Source organism: Artemia franciscana, chromosome 21, assembly GCF_032884065.1.
Source record: "Artemia franciscana chromosome 21, ASM3288406v1, whole genome shotgun sequence".
NCBI classification, from domain to species: Eukaryota; Metazoa; Arthropoda; class Branchiopoda; order Anostraca; family Artemiidae; genus Artemia; species Artemia franciscana.
Window position 1 is genome coordinate 24394694 of NC_088883.1, and position 21980 is coordinate 24416673.

The following is a 21980-nucleotide window of genomic DNA, read 5'->3' on the forward strand; positions in this document are numbered from 1 at the left end:
TTATTGCCATTCAAAACGCTTTTTTGCTTATTTTCAGAAAAAAGAACAAAAAACACCAACCCTAGATTTTGAAAAACAAATTTTTCCTCTCTCCAAATTTCCATGAATATACTCCACTGAATTCCCCTCAATCTCCTTGAGTCGAATGACCATTTCGTTGCTGCTGAATTTTCGGACCTAATCTGTATAAGTGTTTACCTGCCAACTAATTACCGCTCTTCGCTATCAAAGAATAAGTTCAGAAATGCTTGCAAAAGGCTAGCGAGTTTTGTCAAGAGAGTTTCAAAGCACCCAAACGCTCAAGTTTTAATCGCAGGAGACTTCGATTGTGATTTAACAGATAGTTCATAAAAAAAAACTAATTACCACTCTTCGCTATCAAAGAATAAGTTCACAAATGCTTGCAAAAGGCTAGCGAGTTTTGTCAAGAGTTTCAAAGCACCCAAACGCTCGAGTTTTGATCGCAGGAGACTTCAATTGTGATTTAACAGATAGTTCATAAAAAAAAACTAACTCCTTCTGAATTCCCCCCCCCCCTCCCTCCTACTCAGTTATTGCCAAAACAGAAACTTTCACGTTTATAGGCATTCTGTCAGCGACTTCTAACCTTGATCATTTTATTGCATCTTTCTCCTATGAAACTGTTGAGGTAATTAGTGACAGCTTTTATTCGGTTCACCTTCCAATAAAGTTGAAAATAAAAGCTTCGTTTAATGCCTCTAAACAGCCAGATAAAGTGGTTTTATATAAAAGATTGGAAAAAGTTAACCGCGAAAGGTTTCGTTTTGAATGCGACAGACTATAAAAAAAAAAAAAGAAGTGTCCTTTCATTTGTTGTGCACACACTGGGGCCTCAGTGAAAAAGAAACAGCCATTGGAATCACCACCTATCTTGCAGAAATTAACCATGTATTAAATGTGCTGAAGCTTCAGCTGCCCCATGCAAGCGTGTTAGGAAAGGCTCTTAAGTTCAGGGTTGGTCAAAAAACCCTTCCCTTATGTCCACGTCCGAGTATTCTAAAGTTTGGCTGAATATTTTGAGGGATTGTGGCAGGCCGAAGTCTGGGACTGTTAATGGTTTGCGGCTATGTTCTAAATGTTTTTTTTTGCTAAAATGTTAAGAAAACATAAAGCTGATCTTATTGAGAAAAACGCTCATAAAATTGCAGAAAACCCTTCAAAGCTCTTGGAAAAATTTGAACGCCCTTTTGAATACATTTGTGTCAATAATATTCCTGAGCGTGAGTGAATAAACTATTATAAGCATGAGTTTTTTTTTTCTCCCGATCCTGCCCTTGAATCAAAATTTGAAAAAGAAGTAAGTACTTGTCTGAAAAAACGCGACAAAACTTCGACGTTTATAATTAAGCCAAGTGATGTATTGCTTTATTTTGAAAAAACTGAAGAAAAGAAACTCCGCGGGAGTTGATGGAATTACTGCCAGACATTTTGATTATGCAAGTCCTTTTCTTTTAACCATTTATCTCTACTTTTTCAAATGTCTATTGAAAATGAAGTTGTTCCTTATCAATTTTTAAGTGGCCAAATAACCCCTATCCCGAAAAAAGGCAAAAAGGACCTTACAGCGTTGAATTCTTTCTGACCAATAACAATTTCTCGTACTATTTTTAAATTAATTGATTCAGTTATTTTGGATGAAATTGTTTCTAAATGTTATGTCCCACCTCACCAATTTGGGAACCAAAAAGGTATTAGCTGGGACCATGCCCTTTTTGCTTTAATGAATGTTCTTGCTGATGAAGAAACAAGTGGACCCAATATTATCCTTTGTGCTTTAGATATTTCTTGAGCTTTTGACTCCGGCATTTTTCCCCAAGTTTTACTTGAACCGTATAAAAGGTAAGTAAATATTTGTATAGTAAAATACCTTCTGTACATGTACCATCACTTTAAGTTAAAGGGGGGATCTACCCTTTTGGATATTTTGAAGGAGTCCCTCAAAGTGGCCTTAACTCACCGTCTTTATTTGATAACTCTGTTTTACATGTCCAAAATTCTGTTAATTTTACTTATATTTACCGTGGATTTAATTTGTCATTAATGACATTTGCAGATGACGTTTTGAACTTAAGTCGTACTTTTAGTCGTTGTGAAAACACGTTTTATTAGCTTTATAATGAATATAAAGATGTTGGATTTTCTTTCAACGTAGAAAAAACAGATGTTGTAGCTTTCAATTTTAAAGAGACAAATGGCCCTACTACTTTATCTTTAGCTAATGATCAAGTCCCCTTTTCTCAAAAATTAGTTTACCTTGGAAAAAATATGAAAGAAACAGTGAAATTATCCCTTCAAAATTTGAAGAAAAACTGAGAATGGCTTATGCTTCTATTGTATATAATATTAGAACATAGTTCAATTAAATCTCGCGAAAATTTATAATAGCCAAGTTGTACCTCATCTCCTTTCTCTTTGTCCAGTTTGGCAATTTTTAATGAGCCTCAGGAACTATCTGTCTGTAGAATATTTTTTCGCTATGTTAAGTTTCTTTTCAGTTACCCTCCTTGGACTAGAAATAGTTACTTCATGAATAAAATCTGTCTAGTTTTGCCTATATTTGTTATTGATAAAAGAATGCCTAGTTTTCGTTCTTCTATGTCGATAGTCTCTCATCCTTGGACTGCGTTATTTATTTGATTGTATCTTGGTGTTGATTTTTTTTCGTATTCATTTATATTTTTTTTTTTTTTTTTTTTTGTATTCATTTATATTTTTTTTTTTTTTTTTTTTGTATTCATTTATATTTTTTTTATTACTCCATCTTAAGGGCATTTCACCCTCTTTTTGTAAAAGATGAGTTGCAAATAAACTAAATTGAATTGAAAAATAAAGAATCACCTGATTTACTGCTTGACTTTGTTCAACTGTTGGTAACAGTTGCAAATCTGAACTGGTTGGCTTCTTCTCTTTGTTTACTTTTTTTAATGCATCAATTTCTGCTTTAAGTAAGTCCAATTCTGACAGGATCTTGGACATTTTTTCTTCCTGTTTCTCATTTTGTTTTTTATTTTCTTTTTGAACTATTGCCAATTCAATCTTCAGACTTTGTATACAGTTATGATTGCCATATTCTTCAAAGAGTATTGTCATTCCACATCCAGATTGGCAAGTAACAGGTCTTTTGGGGTTAAAATTACATTCGAGAAGATGTGCAGCAAATCTTTCCAATGTCAATAAGGCAGGACATCCATGTGTCTGGTTGCTACAGCTTAAGGTTAATCTACGTAAAAAGAAATATATGGTAAAAATATGAATGTTATTACGCAGGAGAGCCAAGTTTAACTAGCTTAGAGCAATAATAACATTTTTTAACTTTGAGAGCCATCTATGACTGTTCTGATAATTGTAAATTCTTCCCTTGTTCTGGATTTGCATGCCCTATATATTTACTAAATCATGGTTGCAGCAATAGCTGCAATCTGTAAAGAGTAAACTACATTCAATAGTAACCGAAAGTCTAAAATCGTATTTTGAAAACAACTGTCAATTGAGATTTTTTATTTATTTAAAAGTTATGAAGGAATGCAAAGTAAGTCATAAAGGAATGCATGTTCACTCAAACAATAAAAGTTCATTACAGAAACAAATTTTCAGAAATTCTTAAAAGAGCTCAAATCCCTTCAAACTAGTGGAAGATCAAAATCAAAAGAACATTATTGGAATCCCCAATTTCAAAAACTCTAAATTGCTGACTGAGTCCAAGGAAATATTGAGAATAACATACATGCCAAGAAGGCATTTATGACTCAGAGGTATTTAATCCCTCTAAATAAACATAACTTGCCAAGAAATGGCACCCAAAGATTTCAGCGATTTGAAAATTGAAAAGGAACTCAGAACTTTCCCTGTAACCTATATGACACAGTTGAAGGTCAATTTGAAAAGAAACAAAATCAGTGAAAATTACGACAGACTTGACAATCCCAATGTAGACTATGACTTCTCTTGAAACGGAAATCGAGATTGAATACCCCTTTACCACCTAGAAAAATCAGTACTATAGGCATAAGTTCTGATAAGAAATCAAAAATTGTCAAATGACTGATCTATGTAATACCCCCAAGTAGAAATCAGTTTCAGCTCGAAATGCCTGAGTTTGGCTTGTTTTCAGACCTTGTTAAAGTGGCTGATGTCCATTCTATTGATTTATTGAATATAATCAGTATCACAAGAAAATAGGGTGGTCTAAGTTTCCTATTATATTTCTTATGGTGTATAAACAGTGTATCTGCACAAAACTTTCTAAAGCACATTTTAGAAACAATGTATATACAGAAATAGCCTATTTTCACAGGAATACAGTCAATCTTTTGCAAAATAAAGTTATCTACAGAAATCAGCATGAAAAACTGATTGACAAGTACTATTCATTTACACTTTTTAAATTAGAGCTGCAAGGAAGAAAGAATAAACTTCATTTAAACTTTGATAAAAATAAATCAACCTTAATACACTAAATAAAGGTAAAAAAAATTAACTTCACAAAACTCATCTAGCCTGAGGTTTTTTTAAAATCAGTTTGTATATATCTGCAATATATAGAATTAAATAAATACCTAGACAGAAAATTCCTCAAGATCCTTGGAGCAGGCTTCAGACCATCAATAGTTAAATTGGTTCTGTCTATAGGACAAGTCTGGCTTGATGTTAACCACTCAGTAATGCAAGTATTACAAAACACATGTTCACATATTGGAGCCTTGAATATAAATACATCAATTATACAGAGGCATGTGAAGAAACATTAAGAATTGAAGTAAAGTTAATAGAATCTCCCAGTATCAAAACTAAAAATATATACAAGTACGCACTGAAACGCATTGAGGTATATTAGTCTGGTGAAACTCCGATTTGTTTTTATGACTAACAAAGTAAAAAAAATCAAGCAGATAAATTGACTAACAAGGTTTTGATAGAATGTTGCAGCAAGGGGATCAGTGTGATCCATTTCATATGCAGGAGGACATAATAATAATAATTTATTTTTGACCCGCTACAAAAAATCAAAGCGGAGTATCAATAAAAGAAACAATACAAACACTACACAAAACAGAAAGAACAAGAAACTAAAGCAAACGAGTAAGGCCTCTGTGGGCGGGCAGATACTTATAAGTAGACTGGGGTATTTTGCCAGCAAGCTCCGTGAGCTTCGACCCAATATTCGGGAAACTATAAATAGATATGAGGCTCCTATTCCTATACCATGGAGGCAGATACAATAGAAAACGGGAAAACCGGAAATAATAAGAACGAACTGAACTGATATCTTTTTATGAAAAATAGGGTAAATACCAGAAAGAAACAAAACCGAATGATCTGTAAAAACCGAGTATAATTTAGCAAGAGACTTTCTATTGTATCTACCCCGGTTAGCAACAATTTTAGAGTAACTTAATTGGATTTTCTTCTTGCAATCAGCAACAGTGAAAGTCCATAAGGATTTTAGAGTTTTACTAACGTTAATTCCCAGCCACCGAAATGAAGAAACCGACGGGGTAGAAAAAGATCCACAGATTAGAGGAGTAGTGATATTACTATTAAATGAAAGATATTCACACTTTGAAAGATTAAAAGAAAGTCCAATCGCATGAAGTTTAGATGCTACTGTTGAAACTGACAAAGAGAGCCCTTTTTTAGTCCTACTGATCAAAAGAATATCATCCGCATAGGCAAGATAAGAAATATTTACAGAATTAAGGATGCAAGTAGGTGGGATAGAGGAACGGACAGATGATATACAAAGTTTGAAAATAGAGGGGGAAAGGACAGCACCTTGCTGGACCCCACGTCGTACTGGAATTTTACTATCTGAAACCCTCATGTCCGTTTTAATCCGCAAAAAGGAATTTGAATACCAATATCTAAGAAGAAAAATTACCGATATGTTGATACCGTGACTAAAAAGGGAAAAGATAGCTTGGGAATGCGTAACAGTGTCAAAGGCTTTGGAGAGATCCAAAGCACATAAATGTAACTCGAATCCCTTTTTAGTAGCCTCAATAAGAACATTAGCCAAAACTCGATGAGCCTGCTGGCAACCTACTCCAGCTGAAAACCCAATCTGATTTTCACCAAAATATGCCGAAGAATTAACTGATGGGAGAAGATACTCAAATATTTTGCTTATATTGCAGGAAACCGTTATTGGCCTGTAAGATGCACACTCAGTCGGAATCTTTCCTCTTTTCAGGATCGAAGTAACTGTTCCACACAAAAAACTCTCAGGCACAACCGAGGTGCATAAGCACATTTGAAACAGAAGTTGTAAATGTTGGACTAGAGCTGGACAATCAACATTTAGGTGTTTGGCACTTATACCATCACAATCAATAGAGCTAGACTTAGGCTTCTTTATAGCTTGTACCACTGAAACTAAATTACCTTGGAGGATCTGGTTCTGGCGGAGTGATATGGGAAGCGCAGAAATAAGAAACCTCATAAAAGTAGCATGAACAAAATGGTTTATAGTGTTGAAAATCTGGTCGTAATATTTGCACCAAGCAGCAGGACTAATTGGGCTACTTGTTGACGAAGAGTCATCGATTTTATTTGAATTTAACACATTTTTCCAATCTAAATTACTTGACAGGAATTTGCAAATTTTAGATTTTGCAGACCGTAAATACTTTTTATACTCTAATTTAGTTTTCTGTTTAAGCTGAAATATTACACCGCTACGTGGTCGTTCGCAAGAAACCCAAATACGTAGCCAAAATTTGGCTTTATTTTTCACTGATTTTAGACCCGGATCCCTTGACCATTCAGGATTCCGCGTATTAAATTTAACACGTTCTTCAGGAACAGCCACCCTCTCAGCTTCCTTCATGCATGATATAATATTAAAATAATATTTATTCAGAAAATTCTTATCATTTACAAATTTAGATCCAACCTTAAGTAGCTGAAAAGGAACTTTTATCCTAGACAAAAAAGCTGTAAGGGTAGAAATATAAAGAGCCCAATTAGCCTTATTCCAATTTCGCCTGGTAAACCATCTACGATTCCCACGTCTAGTAGAACTATCTTGCGACAGAGAAATACCAAGCATGAAGGAAATTTGTAGGTGGTCTATATCGCTTTCTATTTCATGTACAGAAACAGTTGAAACAGATAAATTAGGAGAGCAAAGAACATGATCAATATTAGTAAGGCTCCCAGAATGATGGATGTAAGAAAACAGACGATTCTTATCCACTAGCTTAAACTCAGATAAAGACTCGAACAACAGATCAGACCGAATATTTGAATTCAGTAAATCAGCATTAAAATCCCCGGCGACAACAAAATGATAACCGAGAGACGATGCGGATTCTGTCACTTTTTTCAAAACACTACAGGTCTTGGCAAACTTATTCAGTGATTGAACCGACTTACAATCACAAGGAAACTACACATTAATAAGTCTTAAATCGGCAATTCGCACGGCCAAGAGGTTTTCGTCACTATGGAACAGCACAGGCGTCGTGGATGAAAAGGAGCTATGTCTCAGTATACAGGCGAGGCCTCCGGAAGGTCTACCAAACGTAGATCTTGCAGCACTCACAAAAGTAATATGGTTTGCACTCCGTTTCAACAAGTTGGTATTATCTGAAGATAAAAGATGCTCTTGAAGACAAACGATGTCATAGTTGCTCGAAAGTTCATCAATGATGTGCTCTTTTTGACGTGTTCCATTTATATTGTAAGAAATAACCGAGAATTTTTGCGACATCATTTTTTCACAGCGGTCGCAATACGAGACTTGAGCACTGGACATAATAGACTATGTGAAGTGTGAGAATCGCCGCAGTTTGCACATTTAGGTCTATTTGTACAGGGTGCATCTTTCGAAAAAATGTGATATTCGGCGCAGCGCTCACATTTTTCCACCTGACTGGTACAATCGTTGATAGTGATCAGGAGACCTGCACTTCAAAGCAACATCATGGTACACTTACGAAATCATAAATTCTGAAAATCTCGTAACCTATTTTTACTCCATTCTTCATAGCGTCACGTTTTGCAAACGAATCTGAAAAGTCTAGCTTGATAGTTTGGGAGAAACCAATTCGGTTTGCGTCAACGACTCCTGAGTGCATTTTGAATTCGGAAGCATTAAGTGACAGCAGGATTCCTTTTATTATTCCAAGGTAACGTTTCTTCAGAATCTTCGTGCCAATACCCGAGACTAAAGACTTCACAGACTCACAGAAATCAGAAGCTACCGATTTTTCAATGTTCACGAACAACCGAACAACTGAACCGAATCATGACCACTTAATTGATCGATAAAGTCTTTGCGGCTTGTCGGATCTCTAATAGATGGTGGCAATTTAGAGACAACAATAGTGGAGTGGATATCGGCAGGTTTCGAGGCACTGGCTCCAGGCTGTGGTAATGGCGGGAAATGGTTGGAAAACGCCTCAAACTGATTAGAAATAGTCTTTAGCTGGATACGCAGCTCGTTCACTCCCGAAAAGAGAGCAGAATAAGCTGTAGCTGGTATCAATGGGACTTCACTAGGGCTTAATATACAAAATATCGGGATGTCGAAATCATCTGTATTGCCCTTCTTGATAAAATCCAGTATATCTCCTAAATGCCTTAGTGACGCTTTCAATCCAGTTCGCTTCTGAAATAAAGCATCTGGATACAGCTTGGACCCAAGCCACTTCTTCGCATTCACAATATCATTGACGTCAAAAAATTCTGTACCAAACTTCTTAATCATCTCATCATCAATTCCTTTTTCAACATTTTGCTGAACAAAATTTAACACTGGAGAATAATGCAAATTGTCCTCATCACCTCCGTGCATGTTAACTAATTATAGCGCGCTGACAGTGAAATACGTGAAATGCACAGTGAAATAACTTGAATGCGGCTCACAGTGATTGCAATCTTGAATGCAAATTAAATCATGAGCGATGGAAATTAAATAATAAGCAAGGGAAGCGTAGTTTCTTGCTACCTGATCCCCGCAGTTTAAGGGAGAACCCACTCCCGCTAGGTACAACGGCCCTTGCGACAAGAAAACTCCCCTCTTCTGCTCGTTTATTATCGCGTAATACGGCGCTTCTACCGTTCCCAAAGTTAAAAACTCTCTTTATTTACTCTTTTCTCTCTTTTTCGTTCAGAAATATTGATCAATCAAAGTTCTAATTAATTCCTTTTTTATCTTTTTATCCAGCAATGGAATTGGAGTAAACCAGTCAGACAAGTTTTAATTAAAACCAATCTTTTGCCAAATTTTTCAAAATCCTTCACTGGGATTAAAATTCAATAGCCATAAGATCACTGAGAAAGCTTACTCGTTTGATTTCGTCCATAAATATCCGATTTTGAGATAGATGCATTCGACTTGAACTCGGAATTGAAACTGATATGAGTTTCACTTCCACTGATTGTCCATTTCTTATTATAGGTTCCAGTGATTGCACCGTTCTTATAATAAGTTTCAATACTTGCCAAGAAAGCAGTGATTATCCATTGAATCCTTCCCACATTCAAGCAAAAGATTGGGATAAAAATCTTGTCATTTTTTATCTCTTGTAGTTGACAAACTTTCACCTCTAAGACTTGATCCTTGTGTACTTAATTTTTGGCAGGTAAAATGTAGATTTTTATGAAGAATATTTAACTTAGGGATCAGACAATGCTAAACATTTTCCTGATTCTGGATATTTTCCTGAAGATCATACGGGATCAAAAGGTCAATTTGCACTCTCCCAATTTAAATCACTTTCTAGTTTTTTTTTATGAACAGACATTTGATTCAGTCAACAAAGATGATTTAGTGAAAACTGAAATATTTGCACTTAAGAAGAAAAGAAGAAAATCTGTCAAAGTTCACTGAAATTTGTTCACACTTTCATCTAGAATTCTTAAATCATAAGCATAATCTAAGTCCACAAAGTTTTCCTCCCTACTTAATTCTGTTCTCCCAATGCTTTTCCTGTGCTTCTTAAGAAAAAGTCCACAAAAGTGATCTATATAAAGTGGGATAGAACACAACCCTGCTTAACTCCTGACTCAATACAGAATCAGCAACTAACCTCATTCCCTACCTTAACTACAACAGAACTATTCTCATACACATCAATAATCACTTTAATGTATATATCTGGTATACCATACAAGGATAAAACATCCACTAAAGCTCTGGTAAGAACTGAATCAAACAAAACAAACCATCCTCTACAATTTGTAAAACTGGACTGTTCTTTTCTTTAAAATTTGTCAACACTGTGTCTCAATCTAAAAAGCATCATACTACTAAGTAATTTGCCACCCACAGCAACCAGGCTAATGCCTCAATAATTACACCATCTTCAATTGTATCACCTTTCTTACAGTTGTTTAATTAGTGTTCATAATGTTCTTAATATTCCTTGTTTTTAGAAGTATACTTTTGGTTTTTCCTCGAAGTTAATTGTGTGGTAGAAGATTTCGGAGTTTTTCTTTTCTTAACTCAATGTTCCCTAGTTCTTCTAGCCCCCTCAGGGAAGGGGGCCAATCATGTAATTGGCTTTCAGAATCTGATATTCATATTTTTGTATCTCCAATATTCAATGATGATAGCCAGAATGATACCCTGATTACTGTCTCAGAGTCCCCAATCTCCAAAACTGATACCCAGCCAAATGATAATTTCAGACAATGGGCAGAAAACAGAAACGTAAAAAGCTTTCTATATGTCCTCCTGAAATAATTGGAATCTCAGACTCAGTCCCAGCTATGGAGATAAAAGACAAACCCATTTTCCTTTTTAATTCAACAGTAAAAGACCAATCTTTTTGTATCAAAAATTTATATAACATTAGAATGAATATTTTCAAATCTTTTAGATGTATCTCCACTGTGAATGTAAACAGAGATGGTTCATTAACAGTTATGTTCCTTGACAGAAATGAAGCCTGTAAACTTCTTAACCTATACAAAATTGGTAGTATCTCTGTAATGTCAGAATGGTGGAAACCACCACAGAAATATTCAAAGAAAATAGTGTTGTATAACATACCATTAAAACTGTCAACTGAAGACTTGAAAGATGGTTCTATGAACAACAAGGGGGAAATGCTGGAGGTTCTTGAAGTTCATTGTATGGGCAAGCCAGATTTTGATGGACTAATAACCAGTAAGAGTGTCCTCTTTATCTTACCTGTGAGTTCCCAATTTGACTCGGTTTTCCTGTTTGGTCAGCTAATAGCTCATAAAACATACCAAGAAAAGCCTCTCCAATGCTCAAAATATTTTAAGCTTGGTCACTCATCTAAGTACTGTTCTTGCTCTGAATTGGGGTGTCCCAATTGCCTTGGTAATCATTTCTTGTTTACAGAAAGTTTATGTACTGAAGTTCCTAAATGTACAAATTGTGATGTTAGTTATCAATCAACAGATCACAATTCATGTTCAAAACATGTTCAATGGGCTAAAGTTTTAAGGATTGCCCATCAAGAAAATGTTCCTTTCCCTATAGCTGTAAAGGAGCTGGCGAAGCTCTCCAAAGTTCCATCAAGTCTAAGAGCTAATGAGGCTAAGGAAGTGAATTTAGCCCTTCCTCCAAAACCCTGGCTACAGGTCCCAAAAAAAAAAAACAAATCAGGCACCACTACCTCCTATTAAGACATCTCTCCCACACTTGGCTAGGGAGCAACCCAATGTTGTTATAGCGATTCCAGCCCTCCACAATCCTAGAACTAATTCTAAATCTTGGTCTGAAGGAATGGCAGTTTCACTAAATATTTCTACTCAAGCCAACACTATGCAAGATAGAGTTGGACCTCATATTACAAATTTATATGTTGCATCAGTGGACCAAATCTTCCAATCAAATTTGTCTAAAGAAAAAAAAGGTTGTTTAACAAAAGAAATTGCAGAATACTACTTTCCAATTCTATTTTCAATGAGATAGGAACAGATATATCATCAACTCTCTCAAATTATCATGCATGACACCTATTCAACTTCTCCTGTGCTAGCTAAGCTGCAGATCCTACAATGGAATTGTGTTTCTTTAAATTCAAATAAACTTGCCGATCTTATCCAATGTGCAAATAATAATAGAGTTGGGATTATTTGTCTACAAGAGACTAATCTTAATCAGTTCAAGAAAATCAAAATGCCTGGGTACAAGTGCTACAGGAAAGATAGATAAACTACTAGAAAAGGAGGGGGTGTTGCGATCTTTGTTCATGATTCAATCCAACCTTCAATTATCAACAGGGATGAGATTGATGTTGAAGGTATAATAATAACCCAAGCTAATGGTAACCATCTTGCCATAAAGTCACTGTATCGCCCATGTGGGAGCAAGGACATCCAAAGTGTCTTCATCCAAACTACCAGGTATTAATACCTTTATCTTTGATGATTTTAATGCCTACAGCCCTCTATGGGAACAAACAGCTGGTAGCAACAAAGCAGGAAGAGGAATAGAGTACATTTTGTCAAATTTTCCAGAAACTTTGATTTTCACTTCATTTAACTTCCAGACCAGGTATAACATTTCATCTAACTCTTTCTCAACTATAGATTTGCTTCTGGGTCCTCCTTCACATTATGGCCTAGTTCAGATGGTGAAGGTGTTATCTCTGCAATCTCATCATTCTGCAATTTTGACATCATTTCAAGATTTATACTATTTGCCCAAACTCCACATACCAACACTTAATAACTCCAAAGGCAATTGGTGCCTTTTCGTGAGATATTAAAGGAAGTAGACTTTTCCTTTGTTTCTTCCAATCCTGATATTAATACCATTGAGTCTAACTTGAAATCAATCCTGTTACAGTCAGCTAAATTGGAAATACCAGTGACTAAGTTGCTTTTTAACAATGGCTTCAAAAGACCCAAGAAAGACCACAAGTGTAGGCTTACAGTTCAGGCAATAAGAAAGACTTTTAAAATGTTCCAAAAGCACCCATCACAGTCAACAGCAATCTCTTATAAGCAATCATGTGCTAAGGTGAAACTAGTTTGAAGAAGAGCAAAACAGGGTACATAGTTGAATTTCAGCTCAATTATCAGTTTTAGAACACCAATTTCAAAAGTTCACAATTTCCTTAGCCAACTAAGTAGTGGGAAGCAGTCTAATGATGAGTGTAGATATGATATCATTCAGGATGGTAATCCAATTGTCTCAGATTAAAAGAAGGCAGATTTGTTTACTAATATCTAGAATAAGGACTGGTCAGATTTTCATTCCACCTGACCTCCTTTTTACACTCTCCCTCTTACCTGTTCATATAAAGGCGCCCTGATGAAACCTTTTTCCCAAGATGAATTCAGTGTAGCCCTTAACTTTCTTAATATCAAATCTTCCCCAGGTCATAATGGTATTTATATGAAGTGAATTCTTGAGTCCCCAAAGGTGGTTCATACTGCCCTCGAAAGTCTTTGTAATCTTATTTGGTCAAGCAAAATGTTCCCAGATGCTTGGAAGATTGCTCAGGTATTTCCAGCTTTAAAACCTTCTTACTCATCTAGTGATCCCAAGTCTTACTGTCCTATATCAGTATTACCTGCCTTTATTGAAGTTCTGGCAAGGCTTGTCTATATATCAAGAATTGAGTAGTTTTCTGAAGTCAATAATCTCTTTCCTAGTGAACAAACAGGTTTCAGAAAAGGACATAGCTCTTTAGACAACATTACCTGGCTAGAAATTGATGTTTGCAACCCTCTTAAAATAAGACATGTCAAAATGGCTGTTCTGTCTGACTGGTCAGATGCCTAGGACAATGTAGTTCCCAATAAATTACTGGAACTTTTAATTAATCTTGACTTCCCATACTCTTTCATAAATTTCATAGTCTTTTCAAACTGATAGATGTTTTTATGTTCGAGTAAATCAGTCAAGAGGTGAGTTAAGTTCTATTAGGAGAGGTCTTCTTCAAGGTGTGGTGTTGAGTCCTCTTCTATTCAACTTGTATGTTTCTGAATTTCAAGTATCTCGTGCATCATTTCATCAGTTGATGATGGTGATACAAACTTTATTGATGTGCTGTGACCTAGTTTAAATTTATCCAACATTTCCTATAGGCAGAGTGTTTCTTTCCCAATGTGTTATATGTTAATGGATGCAGAAAAAAACGCTTAACAAAATAATACCTTTTTCGTCTTATTCTGTTTTTAATTAGACAATTATTTTATTTGTGATAAGTGCCATGTCACTGAATTAATATTGTTTATCTTTCAACAGTTTTCTTCGAAGTTGTAATAAGTGTTGCCAATATTATGCCGAAATCGACAGTAAAAAGTGTCGGCGCGTCTGATGAATCGGGAAAAAGACCCAAAAAGCGCGTTCGAGAAAGCCCCTCCAAATCAGACTGCTGTATGAAATGCCTAACAGGCCTTGACGAGAGTTCTAAATGTTTGAAGTGCGACTCTTGCAGCAAATGGACATGTGCTATTTGTTTAAATTTGAATGATGAAGAATTTGCTGCATTGAGCTCAGCTACAAGTAAGCTTGAGAGCGCTTGGAACTGTTCTAAATGCCTTAAAAGCCCACCAACTCATGCTTCCAGTGTAGCGGACATAACGTCTGCCGTTTCAGCCGCCATGTTGCCCTTCCAGACAACTATCACCCAGACGCTAACTGAACTGGTCAATAGTACCATGGATACGTTGAAAGCAGACTTCAAACTTTTAAACACTAAAATGGTTACTATTGAGCAAAACCTCTCCACAAAGTGTGATGAAAAGACTACTCGGTCGATTGCCCAAGAAGAAATCAAATCTGCTAACATCTCAGCCTTGAGTGCATCCAATATTATATGAATAGTGCGAGCTGAAAAGAATCATGATAGTCGAAAATTAAATATTGTTGCACTTGGAATACCAGTGTCTGGTGACCTGTCTATTTTTATTCAAGATTATCTAGTGCAGCAGTATTGCATCAATCCTGGCGAGCTAATTAATGTTAGACGTTTGACGTCTTGTCCAAATTCAACCCCAAGCCAAAATCCTCCACCGGCACTTTTCACTGTGTCCGAATTCAAGGTTAAGAAAAAAAATCCTTCAGAAATTATTTGAACTCAGAGCGGAAATCCATTTTCGATCCGACCAATCCAGGGAGGATCGCCTTAAACATAGAGAGCTTGTTCAGCAACTGAAAGAGAGAACAGCCTCAGGTGAAAAAAAAATCTTGCAATCAGGAACTTAGAAATCGTCATAAAAGACGATGAAGACCTGCTGTAGACTGCAGTTCCACAGCAGGGGATGATTTTGGACTAAGCTGTAATGTTTCTCATCTGGACAGACTATTGTCACCAGATGAGAGTGTAAATAGTTTGTTTGTTTCAGTTGATGATGGTGTTTCATGTATTAATGAGTTGTTTTCAAGTAGTTCCTATTTTTTCAGCGCTAATTCAACAATTTCTTCTGGTGCTTCATCAACTGAGCCTCTTTCTGCTTGTGTATTTTTTGCTAATAAATCATCTCTGCACAGTGCAACCAAAAGTGCAACTCGTCATGCAAATGATATTGGAAAATTCAGGATTCTTAGTGCGAACGCTGAAGGCCTCTTCAACAAGGTTCCAGAGCTCCATCTCCGCCTACCAAAAGAAATAGTTGATATTGCAGCCATATCTGAGATACGCCCCAAAAATGTGAAACAGCCTCTTACAGCCCAAGCACTTGAAATCAGTGAATACCAACTCATATCTAACATTGAGTCCAATGCCTGCAGGAGAGGTGTTTGAATATATGTAAAAAGCAGTTTCAAGGTAAGCACTTTGATTCCTTCTTCCCATTGCTGTGTTTGGGTTGAGAATGTCTGGGTTAGACTACAGTGTGGTAATTCTACAATGGCGATCGGAGTGGTTTATCGTAGTCCTAATACTCCCTCTTGCCTTGAATCTGAGCAGTATCTTGCTAATATCATTTCTGATATTATCAAAGACTCTTGCAACCAACATGTGGTGATTCTTGGAGACTTCTATCTTCCCAATTATGATTGGGTTGATGGTTCTGGTTTTACAGCCAAAAAATTGGAATCTCCATTTCTTACTTGTCTGTCTGAACATTTACTGTTCCAAACTGTTGACCAACCTACACGGTACAGAGATGGTCAAGCATCCAACATACTGGACCAACTGGACTAGTTATTCTTAATAATCCAGATTTGTGGACTAAAAATGAATTTCTTGCTCCTATTGGTAACAGTGATCATGCTGCTATCCTCACAGAATTGCGCTTGTTTACTACTCAACCTCTTCCTAAACAACACAAAGTTATTGATTACAAGCGTATCTCTGAAAGACTTGCTGACTTTGATTGGGATACCATATTCACTTCAGATATTGAAGAATATTGGCAGAAATTCAAAGCTGTATTGCTAGTTTTTGAAAAAGCTCACACTAGAACATTTTGGAGGAGACAGGCAAAAACACTACCCTTCATGACTTGTCTAACTAGCAAACTACTGAATAGGAAGAATCGAACCTGGAAACACTTTAAAAAAAATAAAACAGCTGCAAACTATCAAAAGTATCAAAAGGCATGGAATGAGGCCACCAATTCTATCAAACAACTGAAGAAGAGTCATGAAGAAAGGTTAGCTGAAAATATAAAAAATAATCCCAAGCTGTTTTGGCAGTATGCTTCTGTTAAATGTGGAAATAAGCACTCTGTCCCTGATTTTTTGTCAACAAAGCAGTTATTGAGCATCTTGATCAGAATCATCTTCTTAACAGCTCTCAACATGGTTTCTGATGCAACAGATCAGTTGACACTAATCTGATTGAGTCATATAAATATATTACAAAACTACTGGAGTTGGGAATCCCTTTTGCCATGATCCTTCTTAATTTTTCAAAAGCATTCAACAAAGTGTGTCATAGGAGACTTGAGCTTAAGCTACAATCTATTGGTTTGGAGGAATGGATTCTGGATTTCTTGAGGAATAGTGTTCAGAATGTAAGACTGTTTGATGCAGATGGCAATCCTATTCTCTCCTCCTCTCAGAATGTTATCAGTGGGGTTCCACAGGGTAGTGTTCTTGGCCCTACCATGTTCAATATTTTCATAAACGATGCTCCTCTAGCGCTTAAAAGCAGGATGACGTTATATGCTGATGATTCCAAGGTAATTGGTCCAGCTAGCATTCTTGAAGATACTTCCCAACTTCAAAATGACCTTGAACTCCTTAGCATGTGGGCGAAATCTTGGCTACTCACTTTCAATGTGTCAAAATGTCATGTTTTACATTTTGGGCACAAGAATATCAATACAACTTACTCTCTTTACGGTCAGCTCCTTTCCCCAGTGTTGGAAGAACGTGACCTAGAAGTAATTGTTGACAATCATCTTAAATTTAGCACTTATGCAAAGATGGCAGCAGCATCAGCTAGCTCATCACTAGGGCTCATTAAAAGAGTAATTTCCTCTCGTTCTCCTAAAATTCTGAGCCTTTTGTATAAAGGACTTGTTTGGCCAAGGCTTGAGACAGGCATGGTCCTTGCATCCCCCTTTTTCAAAAAAGATTTAAAAATTCTTGAAGATGTCTAGAGAAGAGCCACTAACATGGTGAGTGGACTGCATGAGCTCCCTTACCCTACAAGGCTTTACAAGCTGAAACTCCCAACTCTGGTTTATAGAAGTAGATGGTGTGATGCCATTCTGGTTCATAAACTTATTATTTCAAAGGCAGTTCCTGATCTTCTTCCTCTGGCGTCTCAGGACTCTTGTACAGGGGGACATAACTTGAAGTTATTCAGGCATTTCTCCTCAAAGCGGCAACACGCCCATTTTCTTACCAACCATGTTGCCAACCTCTGGAACAAATTACTGCCAGATACCATTGCTGCCCAAACCACATACAGCTTTAAGAACCATCTTGACAACGAATGGTAAAAAAAGAATGGAAGTATAACAGGGAAGCACTCAAATCAGCAACATCAAACCACTAGTCAAGTGTATGTATTCAACTATGTGTCATGTATTATCAACTCTGGAGTTTCTACAAGGAAAAATCCTTAGATTGCTCCAAGCTGCAATTTAAGGTAATCATTTGGTTTTTATGCAGATGATTTGATTATTTAGAAGTCTGGAAGGGATAATGGCCTTCTTTGAAGTCTTATTCAACAGTATATTAAAATAGTCCAGTTATTCTCTTTAGCTTTTGGCTTCCCAATCTCAATCAGTAAAATTAAAGCCATTATATTTAATAATGGTGGTACAGATCTTCCTAATCCACTCAAGATCTTCTCAAGGGACATCCCATATTGAAATTCAGTGAAATTACTTGGTTTATTTATGGATTCTAAAATACAGTGACACAAACATATTAATCCTTTGAAATCTTTGATTATTCAGAGACTTTGTATTCTAAAGAGACTTTCTGGAAGTAAGTGAGGATGTCATCCTAAACTTACATTGGATTTCTACAAATTAAATATTGGTTCAAATCTAGAATATGGGATCCAATTTTTCTCAGTTTGTCTCCCATCCTTCTTCAAAATCCTTGAATCTTCACAAAACCCTGCCATTCAAATAGCTTTGGGTGTGCATAAGCATACTCCTCTTTCTAAGTTAAAAATATTGTCTTGATTGATATCCCTAAGTGAAAGAGCATATGGTCTAAGGATTAAATATTTCTCACAAATCCAGGCTTATGGAACCAAACATGGTTTACATGCACATACCTTTGCTGGGAAGTCAGCTTGTCCCAATGCCCATTCATCATGGAATCAATTTCAACTGGAGGTCCCAAATTGGAATCAATACTCTCCTTCTACATATACCTTTACTGTGTCCCCTCCATGGAAAATGAGTCCACCAGGTTGTCAAGTAGAACTTATCTCAATTGATAAAACCTGGTGCCTAACTACAAGATCTGGACTATTTTGGCTGAACAGATCTCAAAGGCATACCCTAATTGTAGAAAAATAAATACAGATGGATTTGTCCAGAGGGAGAGAGCTGGAGCAGGAGAATGTATCCCATCCCTAAACTTGAACATCTATTCTCCTCTCCTGTTAGGATCTTCTATTTTGTCTACTGAATTATGTGCCATTTGCCTGGCCTTGGATGCACTTATAAATTATAATATAGAATCTGAAAATATACTCTGTCTCTCTGACTCCAAATCAGTATTACTATAGCTTTAAAATATTAATAGAATTGGCAATGACAAGGATTTAAATAATATTAGAAGACAGCTTCTTTATCTTATGACTAAAGGCAATGAGATTTATTTCCAACATGTTCCAAGTCATGAAGGCATCAAATATAATAATATGGCAGATTCTCAAGCAGTTAAGGTTTTCATGTTAATTCCTAGTCCTTCCTCTGACCTCCATTCAGGAAATATTATCAGGCAAAGATCCAATGTTAATCACAGTAAATTGATTTTATCCCCATTTCATACTAGATTAAATACTGTGCTATATTACCAATGAGATCAGGTGCCATATTTCTAAACAGCTTGTTATTTAATTGGAAACTACATCATTCCCCTTTATGCCAAATCTGCTTCTCAACAGATGAAACAATTCAGCATGTATTCTTTGATTGTCAGGCTCAGAGTGAGGAGACTATTTCTCTAAAGTGTTTCTGCTCCTTGGCTAGGATTCCAAATATTTATACAGCTATCCTGAATTCTAACCTCTCCTGAGATATTGATCACAAGATATTTAAGGCATCTATTAATATATTAAAGAAGAGAAATATTGTTTAGTGTTTATTTAAGCATGAAGATATCAATTTAAAAGGATATGATTTAGGTTTAGATTTTGATTGGGCAGAAGAGAGCAGGAGAGAGTAAGAAGAGCCATTTTTGTACTGGCCAGCCTAGTGGACTTAAACTGCTGGGGACAGGTAGCTCAGGTACCCATACTTCCCATAATCAATAATAGTGTATTATTGTATATAATAGTGTGTACTCATTGATTGCTGACTGGAGGAGAATAGTGCTTCCAGCAGCTAGCTTTTCTGATGAAGTAGTCAAAGAGGTGAAAGGACTTGATGATAGTCCATATACCTCTCTATAATTTTTGATACTAGAACTGGAGTGGAATTTTAGGCCATGTCAAAGGATTTTTCTAAATTTAGGAAATATATTTTGAAGATCTTTGAAGCATAATATAGTGGGATTGAGCAAAGTTTTAAAGCTAAAAACACTTTTTTCATGCTTCATTTAAGTAGAAGATCTAGTAGCTTAAATTAGCTAAGTAGATTTAGAAAGATTTAAGTTACTAATGGAAGTTGAATGTTGTCAGATTTACAAATATGACAATTAAAATGATCAGGCAAAGATGGACTAATTCTGAGGGCCAAAGGAGTGCCACAATGGGGTTGAAGAAAACAAAATACACACATGAGAATACAAAGAGACTTCTAATCAAGCAACAGCTTATTTGCAAAAGTATTTGTTTCAAGGATAAGGCTCCTTGCTTCGCCATGTATCTCAGAGAGCAACACCAGAGATGAAGAAAAGGTTGACACCCACAAAGAAGTACAATAAGAAATTAATGACTGAAATAAATAATGAACCCAAAGTTTTATAATTCCAAAATTCTTTGAAATGTTTATCTTAATTAGGTTAATTCAGTGTACAAAGGAGAGACACTCATAATATACCACAGCTGAATATACCAACCTCTAGTTATACTGATAGAACCCTTTGAAGGACAAGGTTCAGACAGCAGAGAGCAAGCCTGAGAAATTCACAAAATGAAGTAGCTAGTAGGATTTAAGTAGTCTATCTAGAATTTTAACCTAAATTTAGTTACAGGGAAACTAGTCTAAACAAAAGTGATGCCAAAAGAGGTAGGCTATATAAGCCATATCTGAAATAAGAAAAAAGGGTATCATCTTTTAGTGTCCATAGGGGGCTTAAAATTGAATTAATACCAAAACAATTGGAAAGAATATAAATGAAGTATGAATTGGAATGCTACCTTTATTTTTAGGTCATTTATTGCAATATTTCCTAGCTTTTAGCAGGTAATGAGTAACTGGTTTAGTAGCCTGATGGTCTATCAAAAAATAGCATAGGAGGTTTTGTTACTAGGGCTATGTTTGATACCCTTAAAGGGTAAACAGTATTGTACAACCAGTATCACTCTATAGAGACATATGTTAAGAAGATAATTCTTACTTCATAATATGCATTATAATCTTAGCTAATAGGCTATATTTGCAGCAGGAGAACTTTCCATGTTTATCTAGTTTTTCTAAGAGATTCATGAATTTGTTAGAACCTACATTTAACAGAGTATAGGCTATACTCTATCCCCTCATGTGCAAATACAAGCCCAAAGTTTAATTCTGAATCCAAATATAACTTTCATATGCATGACAAATGAGCTTTACCCCTACAAAGTGTAAGTGTATTCCCAGATTTGGATATACTTAGGGGTGGGGGTAAAGTTCATTTGTTATGCAAATAAAGGTTATAATTAGATTCAGAATGTAATTCAAGGTAAGTATATATTACCACATAAGGGGATTGGAGGTATATATTTTGTTTATATATATGTTCTAAACAACTCATTAATTTGTCATAAAAATCAAGGAAAAAAGTAGAGATAAAGGTCCTGCTGCAAAATATGGTAAAATTCTAGTTAGTTGAATTCTTGCTATATCAGAAAGGGTTTATATTAGTAAAATGAAACTTTCAGGGATGAATCTACAGACTAAAGTATGTCCCTGGAAGGTATTTTGAAGCAATTACCTCTACTCCTCCCTCTAGAGGGCCCTGACCTTTGATGACTTTTAAAAATATGTGTGTTATAAAAGTGAAACCTTACAAAATAGATCTTCCACTTAATTGAAGTACAACAAAATTGTTTTCAGCTTCATAACTTTACTCAATTCCATTTTATTAGGTTTTAAAGATATACAATTACCTTTCCTAAATGTTGAAAAAAAAACATTGATAGCCTATGGCTCAAAATTTTTCTCAAATAAACTAGCCTACCATGAATTCCATTTTCAGAACCATAGGCATAGAAGAAGCAACTAGTAACTGAAAATTA

General features: G+C 35.8%; 1 protein-coding gene across 4 annotated transcripts in view; it reads right to left on the reverse strand.

The window, feature by feature from the left end:
• LOC136041031 (E3 ubiquitin-protein ligase NRDP1-like) overlaps positions 1 to 21980 on the reverse strand; it is a 30915-nt gene that overhangs the window by 8217 nt on the left and 718 nt on the right. For 2 of the 4 annotated variants that reach the window (XM_065725556.1, XM_065725553.1), the window contains exons 2-3: positions 4578 to 4720; positions 2860 to 3241 (exon numbers count right to left, since the gene is read on the reverse strand). In XM_065725556.1, the coding sequence (XP_065581628.1) occupies positions 2860 to 3241; positions 4578 to 4720 (525 nt within the window). Of the gene's footprint in view, positions 1 to 2859; positions 3242 to 4577; positions 4721 to 9311; positions 9345 to 11020; positions 11128 to 21980 lie in introns of those variants that run through there. The other 2 variants (XM_065725555.1, XM_065725554.1) reach the window with 2 other exon arrangements.